Source organism: Geospiza fortis, unplaced genomic scaffold (genome assembly GCF_000277835.1).
Source record: "Geospiza fortis unplaced genomic scaffold, GeoFor_1.0 scaffold104, whole genome shotgun sequence".
NCBI lineage: Eukaryota > Metazoa > Chordata > Aves > Passeriformes > Thraupidae > Geospiza > Geospiza fortis.
In genome coordinates this window covers 5,862,232-5,888,326 of record NW_005054325.1, presented here as the reverse complement: position 1 = coordinate 5,888,326, position 26,095 = coordinate 5,862,232, and the positions used below count along the sequence as shown (strand labels likewise).

Below are 26,095 nucleotides of genomic sequence, written 5' to 3'. Positions count from 1 at the left end.
TGAGCTGGCTCCAAACCAAGGACCCAGAGGGCAGAATGTATCCTTCCCATTATCAATTGGCATTAGAGACAATTTCCCATTTTCTCTTAGTGCTAGCAGTTTGATGATAACAGAAAATTATGAAAGCCATATACTATTAAATATGATGGTAATTAGATAATCTCCTATAACGGATTTTTAAAGACTCTTGATCTTCACTGGCTTTTTCTTTCTGATGGCACAGGACAGACTTCATCTTGTATGTTTTGCAAATGCTGCCACTGCATGAATATAACCCATCCTTATGGAGGGAGTTTGTTTCTCCTCATTTGGCTTCGTAATTGTCATTTGGCTTCTTAATCAGTTCCTAATACAAGGAAGGACTGATCTTGTTCCCATAGCCATAAACAAATTCTAGCAGTAAAGAAGCAAAACTTTAGTTAATAACTATCAAAAAGTGTTCTATTAGTTTTATTATCTGACCAGAATGATCCTGATTGTGTTATCTCCTCTGGATCCAATGTCTCCAGGCCACATTCTGCAGGTAGGAAGTGAAGAAAACAGAAAGGCTGTCCTGCATCACCTCTTCTCTTCAAAGATTATGATCTGTGCCATTAAATCCAAAACAAATGACAATCCACATGCATATTTAGGATTGTTTAACACTTGTTTGAGATCAGTAGTATGAGGTTTTACAGAAATTTTGTACTGACCTGCCTGACCCCCCCCCTCCCACAGCAAGGATATGAGAAAGTCCCCTCAGGAAGGCTTCTTCACCACTGGTTTATGTTGTTAAAATGGGAATGATGAGAAAAAACTCATCGTTAAGAACATGTTGAAATATGATTTAATGTCCATTTAATGTCCATCAGTCTGCCAACCCTCTCAGTGTTTTTTCTTTAGCCTTAAAGTTGGGGGGTGGGAAAAGACAGGGCAGAGTAAAAAATCTTTATGTAGAGTGTGACACAAACACTTCAGAAATTGTATGTAATTGTATGCATACTGTACTAGTGCAATTCTTCTGGGCATCGGTGAGAGGGCATGTAATTCACAGTACTTTTTTTGGCTTTTAGTAATTCTTTCCTAAAATCAAAAGTGAGTGAGTGCGCAGTCTCAGTTCTGACTCAGTCTCATGCTGTTAGTGATAGTGGCATTTTAAGTGATATTGAAGCAAGGACAGAAACTAACATTTAAGAGGAAGCAAGAATGACAGAAATGCTAAGATGAGGAGAATAAAGAAAAAAATGCTAAAACAGTAGTTCAGAAAAGAACAGTGTAGGGGGAAATATTATTTACACCAGTGCCATAGAAAGACTACTTGACCACACACTGAAAATTGGTAAAGCTCCTATTTCTTGTCAGACCAGCTTGATTTTCAGTCTAAGCTGCTGAGCGACAATTTTCCTCTAGTCTGATCCTGTGTCTTTTAATTAACCAGCGTTGTCATCCACATCTTTGAGATTCTGAGGGGAGCAGCAGCTCATCTCTCTTGATTTGCTCAACACTCTGCATGCAGAAAGCAGCAGCTGCTGGTGGTGATCCCAGGGCTGATTTGTCTGCATGTTCCACTGGAAATATTTGCCTAAATGAAGTAAGCTGTGTGAGGAGGCACCTAGTCTAATTGGAGCATTAGGTCTGTGCAGTAGGTGGTATGCAGGTGGTTTTTTTGCTGGTTTTCTGGCAGCTGGTAATTTATCTCTGACATGTATGGGGTTTTGATGGATGTAGGTAGAGCAACTGCATGGAAGAGCCATTAGGTACTGGTACAGTGTGGCCATGCTGTGGCTTGCAGTGTTTTCAGAGTGCTTTGCTCCTCTTGGGCTCTCATACATACTTGGAGTAGCAGCTGCTGTGGATCTCTGCAGGGGTCCTGGGCAAGGCCTTGACCTGAGTGGTGCAGAGGACTCAGTTGTGTTACCCCCACCTTTGCAGCTCCTCATTGGAGTGGTTTCAGCTGTGCTGAGTGGCAACACTAATCACAGCTGTCAAAATCACCTGCTAAAATCTAATTTTTGAGAGTCTTCCAACACTTTTCAATGGATAGGTGTAACAATCATATTCCCATCCTTGCCAGCAGCCTGCTAGTGAACTGGAATTGCACAAGGTTTCACTGATAGAGTTATAGCAGTGCAACCCATGGGAGATTATTATCCCCCACTATTACAAGATTATTATTTAGAGATTATCATAAACTCATTCTGTGGTGCCCCTTGTGTTAGTCAGGCAGGCAGCTTTCCACAGCAGCTGAGGCAACACATGTGGAAGAGACATCTCCCCTCTCGTTCCTTCCCCACTGAATGGAATGGACCAGCTTCTGAGATGCTGCAGCTCCTTCAACCCCAATTTACCAGACAGGCTAGCAGTGCCCTTCCCTCTCTTTCTTCTTTTCCCTCTCATTAATCCAGTGTGGTAGCTGTCAGCTCAACCTGGCTGTACATCACAGAGAATACTGTGCTGTTTGGCAGCAATTTGAACTGAAAGGAAAGATTTTGCAGGCAGAATTGAACCTTCGGGAGGTGAGCTGAACGATGCTGTCACAGAAGAAGAAAGACTCCTTTTCCAGTGTAGCTCATGGTTTTTGCCAGGCAAGAGCAACAATTTGAATTTTCATATACATATATATATATATATATATATACATATATATATGTATGTATGTATATATATGTATGTATAGGTATACAACCTGGGAATGTTTCAAAATGCTTGGGTAGGTCTTGCCCCAGCTAGGAAAGATTTAAATCTAATTAAAATCAGAGATAAGAGGAAATGGTATTTCAGCCCATGAGAATTTCCACAATCTCTTGGTCTAACGGGAGGAAAACTTAAAAAGCTGAGATAAAGTGACAATCAGGTAATAGGTGAAAATATTTTACAAAACAGTACAGCAAAGCCTATAGTCCTGTATTCAAGCTAGAGGGTAGCTTCATTTTAAACTAAATTTCTGTTGCAGTTACAGCATTTTTTAATTACACCTTCATTAAGTGTTTAAAACATTTAGTTTTGGAACCAGCAAATAGGTTTTAACTTTTTTAAATATTATTGGGAAAATATTTACAAAGAAGTTCCAGCAGTTTTTCTCAGCTGTCAATGTATTCAAACATTTTTGCCTCCAACAGATTCAGGTTTGAAAACAAACATTTCCTAATGTAATTTTTCCTTGAAAAATTCCTGCCTTTTTTATTAGACATCATTAGTTCTCACTTAATTTTAGCCAAAGGGCAACAGTGACTTGTGTACCTTGTTTCAGTTTTAGTTTCACTAACCTTACAGCAGAGTGTTGTCAAGGTTTTTTTTTCCTTAGGAGCTGAATAAATTCGGACCAATTATGTTGTTGTTTTAGTCATCCTGGTTGTATGAATGATCATTCGATATTTTTAAAACGTGTCCATTCTACAAAAGTGGTTATCTATCACTCATTGCAGTAGTTATTTCATGTTTCTAAGAAAATACGTCATTCATCCATAAGCACAAGAACAAAAGGCAGAAGAAACAGCATTTTATTTTATATTTACCATAAGGAGGCTGCAAGTCACTAACAGTATGAAAAAGAAACCAAACCAGATTAACAGATGTAAAATCATTACACATTCAGAAGAAACAGTAGGCAGAGAGAGAAAGTGGTAAGCAGCTCAGAAGCTGAAGAATCACTTGGTCCATAACTAAACGGGCTTAAATAAAACCAGGAAAATATCAGTTTTCCTTTTTGCTATAGGAATGGAGAGGTGAGTAACGCTCTTGGGGCTGCAGGGGATGCTGTGGAGCAGTGGGATGCATCACATCTTTACACAGCTATTGCTTCTGAAATTGTCAAGCCAGACACAGGGTGCCTCCATGATCAGACCTGCCTGACTGTCATGTCAGTGTTCTCTGTTTGTCCTGGCTGGAGTGGATGTCTTGGTGAGATGAGGCAGTGTTTTGCAAGGGACACCCCCAGGAGCTGTCCTCTCCCAAGAAAGTTTCCCCATTGGACTCTGCTTTGCAATGGGAGGATCTGAGCCTGTTTTAACTATTTTCTTCTCTGGAAGAGCAGCACTTAAATTCTGGCTTGAAGAAGAATTCACAAAGGTTTTAAGCACTCAGATCCCAGGCTGAATCCTTCCCCTAATTTAGTTGGAGTGCTTCTGAGAGGTCCTTAACTGATGTGGAAACTGAAATCTGGTCATTTGTGAGGTATCCTTGGATAGAGAAGAAGTTTTCATACAAGGTCTTGCCTTAGCTCCAACTGGGGGTAGCACTTCAGAGCCCTGTGGGTAGTACCCATTGAAGCTTCTTGGCAAACCTTGGGAGGATGAGTCTGTTGCAACAAAAGGACTAACACAGGTTTGCTAGGCCCTGTGCAAAAGGCTGTAGTTGGTAGGAGAGCTCTGTCAGCAGAGGACACACAGTTCTGAGCTGGATTTGCTGGCATGGGTCCAAGGAGTGCCAAAAAAATCTGGAACTGCACTGTCATTTACTTGTGTATGAACAGAGCTGCACAGCAAGTTGTACCAGCCATGTTTAATGTGATATCATGAATTTTAAAGGTCAACATAGCAGCTCACTAGTGTTTAAAATAAAACTTTGGAAAGGTGAATTTCTGTGCTTAGAAAGTTGTGGAGTCTCCCTTTGTAGCTGAGTTGCAAGATAATAGACTTCAAATGAGCCACTAACTTTTGATTGCCTTTGCCCCACTTTCTAGTTCAGACCAGTGGATAGAGCTAAAGTCACCAGCTTTGATGAAGAAGGGAATCAGCATTTCTCTTTCAGACTTTGTATAAACAGGCAGCTGCTTGAGTATGCTGAAGCGTGAAGAATGTGAGCAGAGAAACAGCAAAAGTGAGTGGAAATCTCTAAGAAATACCACTAATACATTGGACTGCAGTTCAGCATTTTGTTAAGGGCATCATTTGTATTTATACTGTCAACACAGGGTGGATGAGTGGAGCTACAATAAATGATACAGACAATTTGAATTTTTCAGTGTGCTTGAAACATGATTCTGTTTCTCCAGCAAAAAAGATGATGTTTTTTTGCCGTTTCAGGGATTAGGTAAATCCCCATGAGTGATGACAACAGACAGAACTAGGGCTTGCAGAAGTACAGAATGGAAAATATACTTGACACTTGTGAGAAGTGAACTCTGAGCTGGTAGTGTGGTTAGACACGCAAGCCTCATTTCACAGTGCTGAAATATTGTCTTCTCATTCTCCTATCTTGAATCATGAAACCTCACACCTTTCTAATGATTCTTTCAGAGGGAGCAGTGAAATTATTCATATAAAGAACCAGAATTGCTCAAACCACATCCCTTTTATTTATCTAGACCAAACTACAACTTCTGCAAAGTTTGGATCATTTGGGATATAATTCTCAGTGTTCCCAGGCTGATTTTCTTCTCCTGCTCCTTTTTGTTCCTGACCTCCTTCTGATAGCCTGCTTTAAAACTGGGTAGCTACTTCTGGTGTCAGAAATCACACCTTGGTGGGTGCTCCCCTGTATGGAGCATGATGCATGGAAGAGAGACTCAGGAGGAAGAATTCAAGGGATTTGATGCCCTGATGCCAGGAAAGGAGGTGACTGCAGTGAAGAAGGCTTGAGCAGCTGTTCGAGAAGGACTGGGGAAGTTAGGCCTGGGCAGAGGAGGAAGGGTTTGTACTGTGTCTTGAATGTGTCTTGAATTGTGTCAGGGCTGCAAGAGAAGGGAGGTAAAGTGAAAAGAAGGAGCCTCCAAGCTTTGGACCCCATTTGGAGAAGGATGAGAGATGGGGGCAAAGGTAACAAAAGAGCCACAGTGCTTAAGAGCTTAGATAATTGACAGGCCCTTAGCCCAAGACTGAACTTGCAATGAAGGAGGCTGACTTCAGTGTGGAGTACTTCAAGACTGCTTGGCTTGTGTCCTACACACTCTAGAGTGCAGGAGGCCAAGGACTAAGAAGCAGGTTGCCTTCAGACACCTTTGCATCTCTTTCTCCTTTTTAATTCTATTAATGCAGTAAAAGCATGCTGAGTAGTTTTTCTCTTACAGTCAGCAAATCCATGGTGCTGTCATGTAGCAAAGAAGTGATGTTCAGCCATACCTCACTGCTCACTTGCTGATGAGCTGCAATGTGTAAATCTCACTTGTAGCCCTTGGACATGTCAACAGCTTTCTCCTCAGAAGCTGTGTGTTTGCCTGTGTGCTAGTTACTTGGGTGCTCTTCAGCACCACCCACCTACAGAGAACTTCAGGAAGGGATCCTTGAGTTAACCATGGGCTTCTGTGCTATGGTTAGGAGTGGAGTCAGGATCAGAGTAACGGGTTCTGGTTTGGGGTCTTTTAAATGCTTTTGCTAAGTGCATCTGAACTGCAGACCTTTTAGCTAAGTGTTGGCCTTACATTAATAACCCTTTTTGAGAGTCTTTGTCTAATTTGCCATTTGTATAATGGTTTGTGGTGGTGGCCACAAAAGATTTCAGATTTGTGTTGGTTTTTTTCTTTAATCTAAAGAGAAATAGTGACTTTTAGGCCATCTACAGAAGAGGCATGTGAAGTTCCTACAGAAAATATTTGTGCTCTCCATGATAACAGGGTTATAACATCTGATTTGCATCACTGGGGGAAGGTGGGGAGTGTAGATGCTCTTGAGCCATGTCAGCCAGGTCTGTGGCTGAAGATTTGCACCAGGATATATTGTTTTCATTATGTAACCATAAACACTATTTTGAAAAAGTCCAAAGTGCTTTATATTTCCAAGTTACTTTTATGGACTCTCTCAGAGTAAGCTGCCATCTGGTATTCTTTTCACACAGGGCAGAATGAGGTAAGGGGGGAGAGAGGCTTACTGCTTCCATGCTGTTGCTCAGCTCCCACTGAGGGAAATGTAACACCTTTCCCCTTTCCTGAGTGTCCAGCCTGGCTCCTTGCATGAAGCTCTTCACAGTAAAGTCAGAGCTGACTTTCAAGGCCTGCTTTTTGCAATAGTTATGAAGCAGCTTTCTTGTAGTGTGCTGGAAAACAATGTAGTGAAAGTCATTCTGATGACAGCTAGAGGGAAGTAATAACATTCTTTGCAGACTTACATGCAAAGAGTAAGAAAAATAAGTGCAAGAACTGTACAAGGAAGGGGGCTGCATTCAATGCTTGAGTGCTGCATGCCTATAGGAAGTCTTTCATTTATAAATATGGGGATCAAACAGACTTCCACTACCAATTGCTTTTAACATTAGCTGAGTGATGCTTCCCTTCTTTTTTCTGTTTTTTTTTTTTTTTCCTTTAAAATCCTATTTCTGTTCTGCTTTAGTCCCTTCTGTCTGGACTAAGCTGTGCAATGTATGTGGTAAGCGCAGCAGAAAGGGGCAGGGAGCAGCCTTGCAGCAAAATGAGTTGTGTCGATCCTGCCACAATTCCTTTTTTTTCCCCTAAATAATCAAATTGCTTAATTAGTCATTGCTCTGGGGAAGTTCTCTACTCAGCTTCCTGCTGGCTGCACTGACTTACAGGGCTGCTCTTGATTCCGCGGTCTCCAGCGCCAGTGTCTGACCTCAGCATAGCTCCAAGCCCTCTGTGCTCTTGGGGAGGCTGTGGCAAAGATGTGTTTGTGCCTGGGCTGCGTGCAAAGCTAAAGCCCTGTTCAGAGCTTGAGGAATGTTAGATTATCCTTCTTCTTCCAGCCCCGGTGGCTGATGTGAGCATGCTCCATGCATGCATGGCACTGGCTATTTGCCAGCTTTAGAGTAATTTTTTTTTTCTTTGAATGAGTGAGTGAATGAATGAATGAATACCTGATTAAGTTAATGAAGCTGAGCCAATGGTGGGAGGGAGCGATTTGGCTGCTGCCGGCTCGAAGAGATCTGGCAGCACATTAGACTTGCATAACGCTTTATAGCTCCATGCTGCGCTCCATATGAGCCACAGGAGAGGGCTGCAGTAATTACTCGGCTCTGGGATTGAACCCAGCTGCAGGTAGCTAGTCATCCTCTTGTCCATTTCACTGGTGCCGGGAGTCACTTTTCTTGCGCCGTGGATTTCCAGGGGCACATGGGTAAGGTGCTTTCACAGCAGTGATCGCAGCGGTGAGAAAGCATGCTCGTGGCTCAGTGACTCTTACAAAAGATCCATTCAGGTTTCCAAGCTGTGATTCACTGGACCCACAGGTTCAACGCAGGAATTTTTTTAGTTCCCGAGTTCAAAACTTGTATATAAATAACCTTGATGGGAGCTGTGAGATTTTTTTGTTTTCTTGTTCTTTCTTCACCTGGCTGGGAAAAATAGAGCAAAAGGTTTTCTTGTATCTGTTTTTTTGTTTAAAAAACGCAATTTTTTAAAGTCCTCAGAGTTCTTTTTGATTGTTGTCTAAGGCAAGTTCTTTCTGGCAGCCCCGGATGGTACATACCTTTGTTTCTCACATACTTAAATTAAGAGTACTGGCACTGCCTGTTAGCACACCGCCTTCATTTGTCAACGTTCCCTGCTTGAGAGCAACGATGATGATTTGCATTCTTAGTTGGAACGGGTGGGTTTTTTAATTGCAGCTGAAGCTTGTGACTGTGGAACCTGCTATGTTTGTATAATCCTGCATTATTTCATTTTCTTTTGATTGTTTTCTGTGTTGCCTAATCAGAACAGTGGGGCGATCTCAGCCTTGCCATGCTGGTCTCAGTCAAGTGACAGGGGTGATGGATCTGGGCTCTGTGCCCATTTTATCTGCTTGCTCCCCATTAAGCAGGAGGGAGACTCCCTACTCAGAGTCAGGGAGAGTAACTAGTCACTTGGTTTTGTGGGCTGCAAGGCCTGGAGAGGTGTTTCAGAGAGAGAGAAGGTGCAGAAGAGTTGATCTGGCTTTCTTCTTGCTCATGTGTATTCCTGCATTCACTGACCCCTATGACACTGCCTGAGATGTCAGTGCTGAGATGGTCAGTGTGAGGGTCTGTGCAGGATGAGTGGGTGGTGCTGCAGCCCATGCCTAATGTAGCTGACTGGAATGAAGAAGAAAAAAAAATAAAGAGTTAGAGGAATAAAAGGTGTCTGAGGGGGATGTTTAACTCGTTCTCTGTGTGCAGCACCAGGGTACGTGCTATGTGCCTTCAGACCAGCAGGAGCTGCTGGCTTTTCTGTTTGTTCAGTAGTGATGGTCAGTCATCCTGATTTGGGAGGGCACCAAGAGTGCACTGAGGCAGTAAGCAAGGGCTGGTGCAAAATGGCTTCAAGTTCAAGCTTTGCTGAATGAAGTCTGAGCGAAGGCGAGGTGTTGGAATCCATTTCAAGGGGAATTTAACATCAGTTCATGTTTCACACTTTACAGATGGACTAATTATAGTCTAATTTGCTGGCACGTGGAATCTACCAGAGAAGCAGTCTGCAGGGAAGACTTCCAAGGAAAGGCACTGAGCATGCAGATGACCTTTCCAAATCTTCCCCTAAAGCCGTGCTCTCACACTGTCCCCTTATCAGCCAGGCTTAAAGGCACACTCCTCCCCGTGAGTGCCTGTGCTTATCTGTAAAATGGCTGCTCTGAGTTGGCTGCTGCTTGCTGGTGTTCCTGGCTGGATCTTCAAAGGGGTGAAACGCCCCCGGTTTCTGTAATTTTTCGTGGGGGTCTTATTCAAGTCTCCTGGCAGCGAAGCCAGGCGTCTCTCTTAATTTGTTTTGCAGAAGATGGAGAGAATGTTAGCGAGCATTTTCAGACACATGGAAGGAGACCTGTGTGACATATCTGCAGTACAAATGTGTTCATACAGGCATGACAGTTTCTGTCACAAGTTAAAATGAGTGGCGAGTGGGTGTTGCTACGTTTAGAGTCACTCGTGAAATTTTCAATGGAAAATTGTGTAGGCAGCTCCCATTGTAGCCACATTGTAGGCACATTTTAGATAAATGAAAAACATCAACAAAGTAATTTCTGTATTAGACTTGTTTATAAATGAACTCTATTCACTCATTTAAGCTGCAGAAGCACCTCTAGGGGATGGGTGTGAGAGTAGAGGGTGTCACTGAGCACTGTCACATGTCCTGCTCTGGCAGCAGTTGCTGCAAAGCAGGAGATAAAAGACTGGATGCTGTGCTGGCCACTTGTGGAGTTGCAAAGGTGGGATCCCCCCTTCTGTCCTGGTGTTAGTGGGGTCGAAAGAGCACTTCAATTTACGTGAGTTTGCTCCATGGCTTCCATGCTGCCACCACAGACACTGGGTATGTGTGCTGTGGAATGCTGACTTCCCGAGCATCTTGGGTTGGTGGTCCTCATGTCCTGGCACAGCTGACTTGGGGAGCAGCAGGGCTTTGGAGGGGTTTGGCAGGCCTCTGGCAGGCTACAAAGGCTTCAGTGTGGCATGGTGGTAAATCATCAAGCTCCTGGAGCGAGCTCCAGCCATGGTGGGACTATGCAGCTGGCAGTCAGCCTGAGCTGAGACCCCAGGCCTGAGCAGGTCCAGAACCTTCCTTTGTGGCTGCGGATGGAGCAGCTTCTCGCAGGGTCAGCTGAGGTGCACTTTCTGTTGTGCAGCTGAGAGACAAAGCTGCACATCAAGCTGTGCACACTCAAATGGCTTTGCTCCAGGCTCAGACCCTCACTTAGCAGTTACACCCTTTCCTTTCCCCCACAGAGGCAGAATGCTATGGACTCCAGCATTTCACCCTCAGAGAAACTTCACTGTAATCAGCACTGTCAGCTCATACATTTTTATCTGTGGATATCTGATGCTATTTCACAAAATTCCGTTTCCTGGTGTCAAATGATGAGAAGGGAAATTCCACTTTTAGCCAAACTAATTAGTTTCTGATCTTGTGGGCTGCAGGGAAAAAGCTAGAGACCTTAATCCTGAAAGAAGGCCTCACACAGCAGAGAGGCAAGTTAAAAGAAATAATAATAATAATAATAATAACAACCTTTAAAATTTTAATAAATCTTTTATTTGTGAACCAGTATCGTGTGTTTCAGAAGCAAGAAGCTGGGCCTGACTCCTGACATCTGAGAGCCCAGGTTTGGCATTGCAAGGGGGGGTTTCTGTGCTGGGGAGCGAGGGTGCTGCTGTGGGGTGGGCTGGGAGGGTGGCAGGGTGGCCAACACAGCCCTCCAATGTCAGCCCTGACATGGGGAGAGCTTGTGGCTCTTGGAGGAAATGCTTCATTGCTTGCAGCCTCCCTGGCATCTTGTACTGTGTGCTCTGGTACCACCTCTCTGCAAAACATGCTGGAAGAGGAGGGATCACCTTTGCTGAAAGCTTTTTTCTGTGTAAACTAAGGATGTAGGCAGCTGTGAATCCGTTTAAATCACCCACAGTACTCACAGTCCTGCAAGGCTTACGTGTGGCTGCACCGCTGTGTGTGTGCACAGAAAGGACAGGAAGGTCTGCTGCACACCCAGAGCACGGAGTGCCTTCTACAGATGCTGAAAATAAGGGCATCTCTCCTGCTGCAGAATGAAGGGATGGCACCCAGAAGATCTGATGGCAGAAACCTGCAAACTGCTGAAAGTTAATTCCAACTCTTCATTCAGCAGTTAGCTTAAATAAAACCAAAGATAATTTTAGCACCATATTCCTGTGCAGTTCACCAGCACCTATCAGGCGTAATAACAATGTGTTATTAACTAAGCACAGTCTAACCATAGTAGGTCAGGAGGCAAGTGTCCTACTTAGGACATGCACATTTCTCATCCTCGGAATTCAGGGTAAGTAGGAAAACAGACAGTTAACCAGTGGAGTAGCTTTCTAATAATCAGTTTGTATCACTTGTGCTCGTGAATGGCTGTCCAGGAACTCCATCATCTGTCCATCCTTTTGGGAATATGTCTTACACTGTTTTTTCCTCCTAAGCCTTCCTCTCTCAACTCTGGTACCTACATACCTCCATTAAATTCATGGGAATATTGAGTCTTTGGGCATCTCCTATCTGGTGATGTGCTCCCTGAGGTTTGCTGATATCACTTGCTTTTTGTCTTGTGGGGAGTCTGTCTGACGCGCCTGGGGAGAGGAAGGATGTGCAGAACCACTGCTCACTGTGCCAAAACCTGTAGCAATTTGCTGTGGCAGATTCCCAGAAGTATAATAAGAACTAACACTGCACTGGACAATCCGTCTTGTGGATGCAGTGTTGATCAGGAATCCTTTCATTTTGGGAGGAGAATTTCAAATTTTATTAGAGGTTTTCGTGTTCCTTATTAATGGATCTCTGCAGTTGGCTCTCCTGGGAATTCTGCCAGGGAGCTGTGAAATTGGTCGGGTTGGACAATAAACTCCTATAGCTATTGTTGGCCTGCGCTGAGCTGCACATGGCAGGGCCGATGGAATCTGTAGCAGCTACAACCATGAATATGTAGCTGGCAGCGGGCAGGCTGTAGAGCAGGGAGGAGAGAAAGCTGGCGTACGGATCTGAGAGGCACAATGCAGCTGCGGAGCCCTCTGCAGTGTGTCTGGCTTTTCGTCTCTCTGAATCCGATCCTGCGAGATGCCAGCCTCCTTGGAGGGGAGGGGAGAGGTGGGACGAAGTGCCTCCCCTTCTCACTCCTTTCCAGGGCTGCCGAAATTACTCACTCGTGATAGGACGGGCGGGTGGTTTGAGGCGGGAGCATCGGGCTGCGCTGCTGCATCTGCCCGGTAACACCCCAGACATAAAGAGCCGCGTATCGGGCTCGACTCTGCGAGTGTTGTATTAACATCTCTGTACCAGGCAGGGCAACAGTGTCTGATGGAGGAGAGACACCGTTTTTCTAGTGAATATATATCTAGTGCACTAGATATATCTCACGGATAAATGTTTGTCGGTCATACCTGGAGCTGGAAAGTGGAAGTTGAAAGGTCATAGTACTCTGTGTGTTTTTAGGATTTGCGATCAAAGGAACCTTTTGACAATAAGTAACTGGCTTAATTGAATGCCCCTGAAGTTGGAAGCTGACGACTGCCCCCCCTTGGGTGTTTTCTTCTTGCATCAGTCCTTCCTCCTGCTGGCACATGGTGGTGTGAGCTTGCTGGCAACTGCAGAAAGGTCGGGGACCAGAGGAGGATGGAGGGACCAGATTTTTGAAGGAGGTCTAGAGACCCAAAAAAGGATGTTAGCTGCACCATGGGACAGAGAAAGTGCTTGATTTCTCAAGGCAGTGAAAGTCCCACCGTTTGCATAGCCAGGTGCTGCTGTGCTTTGTGGTTCTGGCCCCAACTTCTCTGCACCCCAAGGCTCAGTCCTGGCTGGTGGGGCACAGCATGTCGCTCTGCATTGCTGGTTTTACCTTTGCTGCAGTGAACTTCAGATAAATAAAGGAGGTCAGCATCTGAAGCTATAACCCAATATCCTCTCCTGTGTTTTAAATTTATTAGATTAAATAAGTAGAAAAATGTTGTTTTGGGAAATACAGTGAGATTTAAAGTGCCTTGCAAAGAGATCCTGGAGTTTTGCATGAAAATGCACATCCCGAGCTCCAGTGAGCAATCCCTCTGGGACCAGAGCAAGCCCAGATGGTGACTCCTCCAAGTGATTATTTTTCTGCCTTAAGCCTTTCCAGGAATTTGAGTGTGGGCAGACTGCCAGCGGACACTGGCTGTCCAGACAGTTTAGCAATGTTCCATGTGTACTCCGTGCCAGAGATACCAAAGTCCAGCTGCTCTCCCTGATCTCTTTGTCCCTTTTACCTTCCCAGCCATAATTACACATGCCTGCACGCACGCACGCACTTGTGACACACACAGGAGCAAAAAATCACCTGGTGTTTCCTGCTCATTTGCATATCTACAAATCATGATTGACAGCTCTAAAGTTAAGGAAAGCTCCAGAGTCGGAGAAATGTCTTGAATCAAAAAAAAAAAAAAAAAGGCAAATAACAAATCCTGCGGCACACCACAGAAGGCAGGCATTCATGTTTCTAGGACAGCCAGCAAAAAACTGCTTAACCAGGTCTTGTACCTCTTGCCTTTGACACACTCTTGTTTGGGTTGTCTCCTTTTCATTGCTTCCCAAGCAAAATCAGTCCTGTCTTATCTTTACTGTTGCTGGAGCTTGAATAATGCTGAAAAGTTACTGTTTTACTTTTAGATCTTGAAGTAGAAGTAGGCTGTTTTATGCTGCATATTTCCATTTTTTGCAAATGCAGTCCTGTGTCTGTTAAGAGCTCAAAGTCTCACTGTGAAGTGCCTGAAAAAGTGGGGCAGTATTCACTGCTCTATGGCTGCCTCATCCCTTGTCTCCATTAAACTTATTCGTTCCTCCTGTGTTCTCCAGGAGATTTTGGGCAGTCCTTTTGTTACCGGTAAAGATGAAGTCGGCCATCCGAAGGATTTGCACCAAAAAAACCCAAATGCACAACCCAAAAGAGTTAGTACTTGGTATTTTTGAAGGATGTTAGCTTTGACATTGGAGGCCACCCAAACCTCAGTGGTTCAATGCTATTTAGCAGAATAAAATCTTTGCTTCAGCTCCTGCATAATGAAACTTCACCCCATTTCATAGAGCTTCACAGTACTACTTTTGATGCAGAGAAGCTGAACCCAGATGCCTCAGACTTTTGGAACCACTGGTTTTGGGGAGCCTGGTTTACCCATCACGGCAAAAGAGCCTGTCCCTATTCAGTCCCATGTACAAGCTCTCTGCTCTGTTGCAGGCAGAGAAGCCAGCCCTCTGCCTCCGCTCCCAGCTTTTCCCTGTGGGAGCGTATTGAAATTCTGGATTTGCATCTCATGTTCCAGAAGAGATTGGAGGATTGTCCAAGCCCAGCACGAGCTCCCCATGGCAGGGGGAGCAGGATGAGCATCCCATTCTGAGGATGTCCCCCCTGGGCAGCTGCCTGGGCCAGGATCTGCTGACTTACCTACCCAAGCCGACTGCCTGGGGCAGAAGGCTACAGAGAGCTAAAGTTAACCAAGGATGACTGCGCAAATGTGAGCTCGGCAGTTTTATTTTTAGTCGAACTTAAAAAGAAAAATCTGTAAGTCATGTGTAATATAATAATTTTAGCTGTTGCCAAGACACGCTGAGCAACTGTTAGGAGAGGGGGAAGGCCCATGCTGATCAAGCAGGGCCCTGTCTCCTGGCTGCCCTCGTCGCCGCAGCCGCGGTGCCGAGGTGATGGCGCTGACAGACCAGGGCAGGTCAGGATATTGCCTGGGCTGCTGTGCCCTGGGTGACACCAGCCCTTGCACATCTGAAGCTTCCCTGAGTTCTTTCATCCTCCCTATCTCCTCAGAGCCAGGGAATCTACCCTGAAACAGTGCTTTACCCTCCTTCTCCAGCTCTAGCTGTTGGTGTTTCATTACTGTTTATCAATATTTAAAGAATGGAGTAATTAACTTAAGACTGATTGTATCAAACCATTAGAAGGTTTGGACTTTTCCTGCAGGCTTACAGCAACTTGGAGGACCATAAACGTAAAGAGTGCTTTTAAAGATAGGTTTAATCTGAGTCTAGTGTGTCTTCAAAGTACTTCATACACATATAAACATCAGGCTTATTGTTCATTAGAAGTGAGGCAGCAGGGAAAGAAATCCCCCAAAGGAATATTACTTGCCATAAGATAAGTATCATTACTGCTGCTCAGCATTCCCTTTAAAGTGGGCTATATCCTATTTCCATCTTCTTTCACATTCACTCTTAATTCTTTCTCTCTATTCTTCTTACATGTAATGCATGCTTTTCTTGTTGAGCTGCCACTCACGTGAGGTGCATGGCTTCTCATCACCCATTCTTGAACAACTTTCAAAACAGCCAGAAATGCAGATGACAGGTGGTGGCTGGACAGGGGCTGAGGAAAAGTTTCACTCTTCATGAAGGTTGATTAGGCAAGGCAAGGTTTCAGGAAGAGAGTAAATGTGAAACACATTACCGTTAGGCTATTTTCTTTAGCGAGTAATAGAAGAGTTAGGAAGATTTTGTTGCCTTTGGATGAAATTGGTGATGCAGAGAAAGCAACTTACTTGCTCCAACAGCAAAATCACCCAATATGAAACCGCGAAATTTTACAGTGGTGGGGGCTCATTATTTGGATCAGGAAACTCAAACACACTTTTCTGAGCAGTTCTGGGCAGGTGTCCCCAAGGCTGAGGACACCTGAGTCAAACTCATGGACCTATGGCCATGGCCATGAGTGTGGTACCAACAGCCTCTGTGGTGCAGCAGGGGCTAAGAAAGAGTGGGGTTGGATCCTGCCAGAGATGGATATGGTGCCAGCATCTGGCTCTGGCCTACCTGCATGTGGCAGGGAGCTCTTCCCAGCAGAGTCCTGCCTGGACACCTGAATGTGAGGCATCAGTAGCAGAGGGAGTTCAAAGCACTGGGTCAAAAAAACCCCACCAGACATCAAAAACCTGGCTCAGATCCATCCCTGGCTCTGGGCTGCTGCTGTAAATAGCTCGCGTGGCTGAGCTTCATTGCCAGACTGGGAGATGAAGCACACGTGTCCCTGTAATGAGCTGTGGTGTGCAGTGGGGACAGGAGGCAGCTGCTGCCTCCACAGCCCTGCAAGGTGTCACGTGAAGTCGCCCTGCCGGTGTCTCTGGGTTTCAGGGGTTTAGGAGTGACACACCACCCTCCCTCTGCACCACTCACCGTGGCTTGTTGCTAACAATATTTTGTGTGTGCCTGTTCCTTGGGGCTCCCTGCTGTGTGCCCATGTTTTTTAGGGCACGTTAGGGTGAAGGCAGTGTCGTCATTGCAGGGGAAGAAGAAGCTGGAAGAACAAAGCAGGCTCCATAGAGGCATGGAGGGTTTTCATAGAGAAAGGAGAATGGGCCTTGGGAAATAAATAACTGTTGCTAAATGTGCCAAGTTATGGCCAGGTTGTTTCTGATATGTCTAAATTTTTTAATGTTTTCCAGACATGCCCAGGATTTTTCTGCTATTTACAGCATAGCTAGCTGTCAACTGCTCCTTAATGTGAGAGTGGCAATGCCTGACCATTTTTATTTATTTTTTCAGAGTTCTTTTTCCTGTTTGCTAATTCAGGGTCTCTGCTTATTTGTTTTCATTTCTCATTGCTGACGATATGACTTCAGTCTCCCTTGCCCACCCTTTCGTTGCAGAATCCAGAGGAGCTGTCGGAGGATCGTGCTCACAGGGAGATGATTCCTCATGAAGTCACTGGATCCCCTGCAGAAATCAAATGTGACTTTCCGTTTATCAGACTGAAATCAGAGCCAGCCAGACAGTGAAGCAAGCACAGTGGAGGGGGGACGGCGAAAGATGAAATCCAACCAAGAGAGGAGCAATGAATGCTTGCCACCTAAGAAGCGAGAAATCCCTGCCACCAGCCTGCCTTCGGAGGTGAAGCCGGTCCTGCCAAACGAAAACCACCGTGCAGATAACCTGGCATGGCTCCCCAGCACACCCAGTGGCCAGGGCTGCCTGGGGGGCCGGCACCGGCCCGGGGGCACCTCCTCGGTGGAGGCAGGCTTGCAGCAGGGTTTGCACAAGTCACTGTCTGCAGGGATGGACTATTCCCCGCCGAGCGCGCCCAGGTCTGTTCCGGCCTCTACCACTCTTCCCACGGTGTACTCGCCTGCCCTCTCCCAGTCAGGGACCCCTGTTTCCCCCGTGCAGTACACTCACCTGCAGCACACCTTCCAGTTCGTCGGGCCCCAGTACAGTGGATCGTACACCGGATTCATCCCTTCGCAGCTGATCTCCCCAACAGCCAATTCTGCGACCGGCGCCGTGGCGGCAGCCACTGCCGTTGCAACCACTCCATCCCAGCGCTCCCAGCTGGAGGCTTATTCCACTTTGCTGGCTAGCATGAGCGGCTTAAGCCAGCAGGGGCACAAAGTTGAGCCGCACCTGGTCAGGACGCCTGGACTGATCGCTGCTGGGTCTCCTCCGCCCACCCAGCAGAACCAGTACGTCCACATTTCCAGCTCTTCCCAGAGCACTGTCAGAAACGTCTCTCCTCCAACCATCCCAGTCCCCCTGCACCCACATCAGACAGTGATCCCACACACACTCACCCTTGGCCCTTCCTCCCAAGTGGTGGTGCAGTACACTGACTCGGGGGGCCACTTTGTCACCAGGGATGCCCCCAAGAAACCCGAGAGCAGCCGGCTGCAGGCGATGCAGGCCAAGGAGGTATTGAACGGCGAGATAGAGAAGAGCCGGAGGTACGGCATTTCGCCTTCTGCCGACATGGGTCTAGTCAAAGCAGGCAATAAACCAGCTCCCCATCACTATGACACCAGGCACGTGGTGGTCCACTCGAGCCCCGCTGAGTATGGCGTGCGGGATTCCTCAGGTGTCCGAGCCTCTGTCATGGTGGTCCCCAACAGTGGCACGCCCACGGCGGACATGGAGGTGCAGCAAGCCGCCAACCGTGAGACCTCTCCTTCAGCCCTCAATGACAAGGGAAGTTTGCACTTAGGAAAGCCAACCCACCGGTCCTATGCCTTGTCTCCGCAGCAGGCTCTGGGCCATGAGGGGGTGAAGGCGGTGGCCACGCTGTCCCCTCACACCGTCATTCAGACCACCCACAGCGCCTCTGAGCAACTCCCTGTGGGGCTGCCAGCGACAGCTTTCTACACCGGCACCCAGCCACCGGTGATCGGCTACCTGAGCGGCCAGCAGCAAGCCATCGGCTACCCCGGCAGCCTGCCGCAGCACCTGGTGATCCCGGGCACACAGTCCCTGCTGATTCCGGTCGGCAGCGCGGACGTCGAGCCGTCGGGAGTCACGCCCGCAATCGTCACGTCGTCTCCTCAGTTTGCAGCAGTGCCTCACACGTTCGTCACCACCGCCGTCCCCAAGAGCGAGAACTTCAGCGCGGAGCCCCTCACCACCCAGCCTGCCTACCAGGCCACCATGGTGCAGGCGCAGATCCACCTGCCCGTGGTGCAGTCCATCGCCTCCCCTGCCGCCGCGCCCCCCACGCTGCCCCCTTACTTCATGAAGGGGTCGATCATCCAGCTGGCCAACGGGGAGCTGAAGAAAGTGGAGGACTTGAAAACAGAAGACTTCATTCAGAGTGCGGAAATCAGCAACGACCTGAAAATAGATTCCAGCACTGTGGAGAGGATCGAAGACAGCCATAGCCCGGGCATCGCTGTCATACAGTTTGCCGTGGGGGAGCATCGAGCACAGGTATTGGCAACGCGTGATGGGCTGGGGGGGTTGGACTGGGGGGCATGCTCTGGCCCCCCAGGCCACACCACAGCTCACTTGCTTTGGATCCACTCGGGCTTGGTTCTTCATCTATCTGTGGTTCAAACTGTAGGCCAAAAATCATCCCACTCACTGTGCTGGGGGAGCCATCAGGTCACACTGATGATAGATGTAGGCTCTTGGATGTCAAATAGGTCTTTTACAGCTGGGGAACTCACAGGAAGACTTGTGTGACTTTCGTGGGTTTTGATTAAAATACCAGATAATATAAGGAGTATGAAAGATTACATTTTCATTTTGATAGGTGATTTTTACCATTCACACCAGAAGGGTCGTGATAGAATCAGATCCAAACCTACCCTAAAGAGATAGGTCAGGCTCAAGGCAGTGAATTTCCATGGCTTAAAAACTTGGAGCTGCCTGGTAATGATTCTCATGCACATAAGTTACTGAAATGCACTACAGAGTTTTTCTGAAGCTTCACTTGAAGGTGGTTTTAACATTGCATGGCTCATGTAAACTCTGTGGTCAAGTGCAATTTGGAAGGAAAAACTGGGTGTCTGGGCAGGCTGTGCTTCTGACCCCTGCTTGTCTGTTTGCAAAGCAGGAAGAAAACTTGTAACTTTCCAGAGGTGTTCTTAGGTTGAGAACAAGTGCATATTGATTTGAAAGTGTTATCCTGATGCTGTCCATTTTCTGAGCAATTTAGATTCTATTGGTTGATGCTGAAGAGTTCAGATGTACTGCGTAGCGTTTGGCTTCCTGGAGGTACTCAGTTTAGATAATCCTGTTGCAAATCTTTTTGTTTTGGTGTGAGTGCGGTGAACTCCACCATCTGCACCTCTGATGCTGCAGCCTCAGCACTGGAGAAGCAGAATGAGAGAGAAGTAGAATGAGAGGAACTGGGCATGGACACACCTCAGGCTGATGGTTTGGAGGAGAAAAGCAAACAGTGATGGTACTGAGGAGCAAATCATACAAAAAATTTCTTACAGTCTCAGCAGCCTGTGGCCTCTCCTTCCCCAAGTGTACACACATGGTGAATCACTATATGTGGCATATTCTCCTTCTCAAGTCAGATGGGCAGATTCCCTGTGTGGGTTTGTTCATGCATGTGCCTGCATCTGCACAGCTGATTGAAGTCGAGCCTCTCATGTTTCCAGTATAGAGACTTGATTTTTTTCCCCGCTGCTTAACTGTATTTTGGTGCATCTCAGGTTAGAGGAACTGTCCTTGGATCAGGACCAGTTACTATAATTTGCCATGGTGCCTTGAATAATGAGATTTCAAAACTAGCAATCTCCAGTCTGCAACTTTCATCTTGCTCACATTTCTCTGCCCGCAGCCAGGCCATCGGTGTCTGCTCAGAAGAAGAGGTACAAATGAGCAGATAGCGTTTGTGTCATGTCTCGGTCACAGCCCTGTCAAGGCAGGCAATGGACTGCGGTCCTGGGAAGAGCTGCTCTTTTGCAGGGGGTGGAGTGCCATCCACTGGCAGAAAGGGAGCAAGTCCGAGGCTCTACAAATCCAGGGCCTGGCACACGGGTCTCACCCAGCCAAGTGTCACCTTACAGAGAGGCCTATCGGGAGCAGGCTGACATCATCGCAGCCGAAATACTCCCCAGCTGTGTTTCCCACCGGGGATGCTTCCAGAATGGAGGGCAAGTCACGTAGAGATATGATTAGAGACGGGGGTTTAATTTAGGTTTCCTGCAGATTCTAGGACTTGGGTCTCTTCCCAGATCAGCTGTGTCCCTGCCTAGCAGGGACTACTGCTGGTTTTCCTTTGCCTTTGGGAGGGGGCAGAAAAAGAGAGAGAGAGAGAGAGAGGGCGCATTTCTACATGCTTGAAGTCTCTGTGACCTCACCCTTAGGCTGCCGTGGTGCTCTGGAAGTATTCAGCCTTATTTGCAGGTGTGCAGCAGTCATTACTCCTTAGAAAATTGCCTGTGTGAAGAGGCTTAGTCTTCTCTCTGAAAGAGCAGTACTTTGTGGAGCCGCTCTGAGCACCAGCACTCTGGTGCTGCCGTGCTGAAATAGAGCTCTTGACTCTGGAGTGCAGGGGGATAGGGCTGTGTGTGTAGTGCAGCTCCACAAAGTATTTCATTACAATTGACTTTCACTTGCATACGTGCTTCTGCAGGGAGAGGGCTTTTCGAGTCGTATTACCAAGGGAGTGTAACTTGTAAAGAGTAAGTGCCATACAAAAATAGGGTTGTTATCATTAGCTTTGGCTCACTTACTTACTCCTCCCAGGGATCGCTGGGAAGTCATTATAATATTGATGAATCTGTATGTTCTAGCTCTGTGCAAACACTAGCTAATTTTCTCACCAGTTGAGGGACAGAAGTAGGAGGTTATTTTCAGCTGAGCATATACCACTGTAATGTAAACAGGGCAGCTACTTTTGTGTGGTGTCAGTGCCCACAGCTGGCCCTCCCCAGCACAGCACCTAGGCAGAAAGGGGTCATCTTCCCTGCTTTTCCAGTCCTCCAGTCACCTGGAAAATCCATCCCTTTTCCAGGTATGGAAACCTAGAGGAAAATCAACACACCTGAAGGCCTTAGTAACTGAAATAAATGAACTAACTGTCTTTACCCCTGGAGGGATGCTGTTTCCATTTCACAGCATTCCGGCTCTGGATTAACAAGCCAAGTAAATATCAACTGGGCCAGAACCCAAAGTCCAGCTGCTGCTCCTGTGCATTCAAGGTGCCTAGAACACAAGACCCATGGATCTGCATCTCTTTGGAATACTATATATTATTTTTGTAATAAGAATTTCATCATGATTATGTATTATAGAATTATAATTATGTGTTATAGAATTTCATCACCTGTCCATCCTTTTGCTGCCAGGAGAACACAGAAGCCAATAATTCACCTCCCTTATGTTAAGGTCAAAGCACACAGGCTATGCAAAATAATTTCTCTGAAATGCTACACTTCAATTCCTAATAATTTCTAAAGTATAGATTAAATGGAAAAGATGAGCATACAGTTCTTAATTTCCCTTAAAAAAAAAAAAAAAAAAAAGCAAAACCAAACCGGAATCAACACCACAAGAGATGGGAAAGTCCCATTAGAGCATGCAGTTATTAGCCCCAACTACTTTAGTTTAGTGCATATGATTTTAGACCACCATCTAGTTCAGTTTTCCCCTTACATCTTTCAATGCACACACAAATGGTTACTTTTTCTTTGAGCTCCCCTTTTCATTATCCTTGTCACCGTAACAGACACAGAAGGAGATTTTGACTCAGTTCACTGCTGCAGATGGAGATCTCAGCCAGCCTTCCCCTCATGTGATCTCTGTGTCCCCTGCTCACAGGACAGTAAGTCCTTTTGTCTGCAAGTGATGGGTGGCTGTGGTCTGTCCTCACGTTCCTGAGCTCTGGGAGTGCAGCAGATGACAGAGCTCATGTGATGAAGGCGGCAGCCTGTGGTCTGCTGGATGAGAGGCGGCTTCTGTTGGGAAATGACGGCATTGTGTGACTGCGGGGAGCAGCAGGCAGCCCCTGACGTTCCAGCCCTGCCTGCCTTTTCCCTAGAACAGGGGGCTGCACTGGGGTAGATGCAGCCCTGGGGGTGCCCAGGCAGAGCATGTTCTGGAGAGTGGTTCTGTGGCACGAGGCGCTGCCTACAGCCCCAGAAATCTCTCACAGGAAATCCACTCTTGTGAAGGCATCAGAGTGCAGGGGGAACATTAGAAGTCCTGAAGTTTCTGACTAGGGGAGGTTGTGTGGGAGCAGGGCACTGCAGAGGCTTCTCTTTGTGAGAAGGCGAGCTTCTATTCTGTGAATCCACCCGGTTGTTTTTTGGGCCCGAGGAGCCTTTCAGCACCCAAAGCAAGGCCTTCAGTGGAGAGTTCTGCTGCTTAATTGCACATTGTTTCCAGAACTGCTTCCTTCTCTTTGTTTCCAACCTGCCACTCCTAGTTTCATCACATTTTAATAGCATTATGGAGAAAAACACTTAATTGGAAAATGCATGTTTACATTTATTAAAATATTGTTCACATGAACCACTTTCATTAGGCACCTTTTGCTTTTGTGCTTGTTATTTTGGTTGCAGCAGCGAGGCCCAGAACTGAAGTTATGTTTCTAAATGATGGGAAGGGTGTTTCTTGGGCATCAGATCTTCCAGCCTCTAGTATAAGTATTCCAGCTCCAGCTGGGATTTCTTAAGCTGTCTTAAGCCTGTCTTGCCTACTGAGTTTGGCAGAGAAATAAAAATTACAAAGGGTTATAGAAAGTTTTGGTTTTCAGTGGCTACACTGAAGAGTTTCAGCTGCTTTCACTAGTCAGTGTTAACAAATAGAAATATAAATGTAGTTTGCAATAGAGCCTCAGTATGCTCTGAGAGGAATCAACATGTTTGTTTCTTACTTTATCCACTTAGTAGTATGTAGAAAAGTTCCAAATTTCCTTCTCTCCTATAATAATTGTGGCAAAATACTGGGGGGTCGGGGGGAAGCTTTTAAAATAAGGGGGTTTGTCTTTTAATACAGTGGTCAGAAAAAAATTGTGGGGGTGTTTTTACTGAACTTTCACACTTCAAAGTTCTTAATCTTGTTTTTAGAGGATGGTTGACTCAAATCCTCCTTAGCTGAATCCAGAAGCAGACCACCAAAACAGGGCTTGATAATCCATGAGGGAATCCATTTCAAATCAAAAGTGGTACATGCACAGTGTGACCAGATTGTGGTGATTATAGCATTCCACCATCTTTGGTGTTATTCATGATCACCACCACCAGTTCTGGTATGTGTTTCAGTGATCAACCCTTCAGGCAAGTGTTTTGGATACTACATTAAACAAAAAGCAAAATGTGTGGTGGAAATGTGTTGACATCAAAAGGAACCTGTGTGTTGGTGAGGATGATGCACACAACCAAGTATGATCCCACAGATACAAATAGCTTCTGATAAGAATGGAAAAGTAGAAAAGGAAAGGAAAAAAAAATGCAGCAGGCAAACAGGAAGAAAGAAAGATGTGAGCAAAGCATTATAAACAAGAAAGCTGTATCCACCAGATGATCTATGGCTGGAGACAGCCTACAGTTCTTGTGCAGACAGCAGCTTCCATGTAAATCCATGGGGGATGCTGGATACTCATTACTTCTCCTGATTAGACTCCAGATAAACTAGATGCATATGTGTGGAATAGGATCCCAAGCTCTGGGCAAATATTTCTGCAAATCCTCATGCTGGAGTGTTTCTATTCAGTGACATGAAGGGATGGGGCTTTCATGGTTACCTCACCCCAGTTTCTCTCCAGTTCAGAGCTTAAACCAGGGCTCGTGTCAGGTCCCTTTCCACTACTGCAGTGTATGTAGTTTGACTGTTGGCAAATAGTTCTGGCTGGAAAAGGTTTAGCATGACAAAAATTGATGTAGTATCTCACGCTTCTAAACTGCTCCTTTCGAAATTCCTTATACAGTGGCTTACTGTGTTGGGCAGGTGGAGTGGCAGGATAATGGATGCAGTGTTATCCACTGGCCTAGTTGGAGAAGTGCATAGCGTATATTTATAGACTCAATCAGGTTTTTTCCAACAGAATCAACCCTCCATAAACAGCAGTTTATGCCTGCTAGTGCATGGCACGCATGTAGTCAGAGGCACCGTCAACATCTGGTGGGAATCATTGGTTTCCTGCTTCTGGAGCATCTATCTCTGAGCTGTCAGACATTCCTGAGCAAGTCTTCTTGCCCAAAAGGGCTGTGGAGTTGGTGGGGTATGAGGGGCACTACCAGGGGCCCTGCTTGCAGGGAGAGCAGCTGTGGGGGTGGCATTGCTAGCAGGGAAGGGGCAGGGCTGCTGGGGGCTGTGCTTCCATAGAGCCCAGCCTCTTCTGTGAGACAGACTGTGCAACTTCATCCCAAGGCTCACACTTAACATTATGAACAGATGTGTTGGAACTCTGGAGTGCAGTGTGCATCTCAAACTGCTTCTGTGTCAAAATGCATTTTTAATGGTGCAAAGCCATGCTGGGTGTAACAGTTACTCATTCCAGGGGGGAGAGGTGGTTTCACAAGCCTACTGTGATCTTCCTTTTAAGTGAGTCTGTGGTCGTGGAGAGGGAAGACTCTCCAGGCAGCTGGTGTGGTCTGTCGCTGCTGAATGGCTCAGAAATGAGGTGGGCACATGTATTCAGGTGATCTCCTACCCTTTTGCCCCTACCAAATTAGGGTTACACCATTAGTGGGATTGTGCCCCCATGTCCGAGAAGAGCTCCAGAGGACACGAGGACTGTGGGAGCAGAGCAGTGGGTATCTGTCTCCAGCACAAGCCAGCCTCTTACAGTCGCAGACCTCACTGATGTGACAGGCAGCAGTTAAAAACATGTGCCAAGTTTTAAAGAAGTATTACTCAGAATTTCCTGCTCTCTTTGTAGTGGGCTGGGGAAGGGGGGTGTCAGCCCCATGGGTTGAGAATCACATGAGTCCACATCAAGAGTTTGAGCCTGCAGTGAGTGCTGGACTGCTACCACGTGCAAAGATAAGTGGGTATTTTATCATGGTTTTATCAGGTGTTTTTTATCATGTTGGGACCTCATGGCCCAGCATTTGCAAGGTCAGGGAGCAGGAGGCACCTGCTATTGGTCTGTTCTGGCCATGGCAGCTCACCATAAGATGGTTAGGTAGGATTCCTAACCAGATGTGTCTTTAAAGTGGGGTGAAGCAGAGGGAAAGGGGAACCACAGGAGGAGGAAAGATGACCACCTCCCTGAGGAAGTGCAGGAGATAAACTCTGCAGCAGAGTGGAAGACCAAGTGTGAGAAGGGAAGAAACTGGACTGGTAACCGACTGCTGGGGGAAGGCAGGCTCTCACTGCTCTTAATGGCTACAACTTTGTATGTGCTCGTGGCCTTCCCCTGACAATCAGAGTACCTTCACCCTCTCACACTGCTCAGTGAGTGCTTGTTCAGACAGAGGTCAGGGTGACATTCCTGTGATCACTTAGGAAATCATATGTCAGAACTGAGAGCTTCTCTTGAGCCATCCTCTGGTTGGAAAGGGTCTTTAGATTACAGTTCTAGGTACTACAAGGGGATGGTAGGAAACAGTTGGCCAGACACTGAAGCTGTTTCAACTC

General features: G+C 46.4%; 1 protein-coding gene across 2 annotated transcripts in view; it reads left to right on the top strand.

Moving 5' to 3' along the window:
- ATXN1 (ataxin 1) overlaps window positions 1–26,095 on the top strand; it is a 155,504-nt gene that overhangs the window by 128,019 nt on the left and 1,390 nt on the right. For both annotated transcript variants that reach the window (XM_031056984.1, XM_005420981.3), the window contains one exon: window positions 16,939–18,979. In XM_031056984.1, coding sequence (XP_030912844.1) covers window positions 17,099–18,979 — 1,881 coding nt within the window. In that variant the 5' untranslated portion in view covers window positions 16,939–17,098. The remainder of the gene's footprint in view (window positions 1–16,938; window positions 18,980–26,095) is intronic.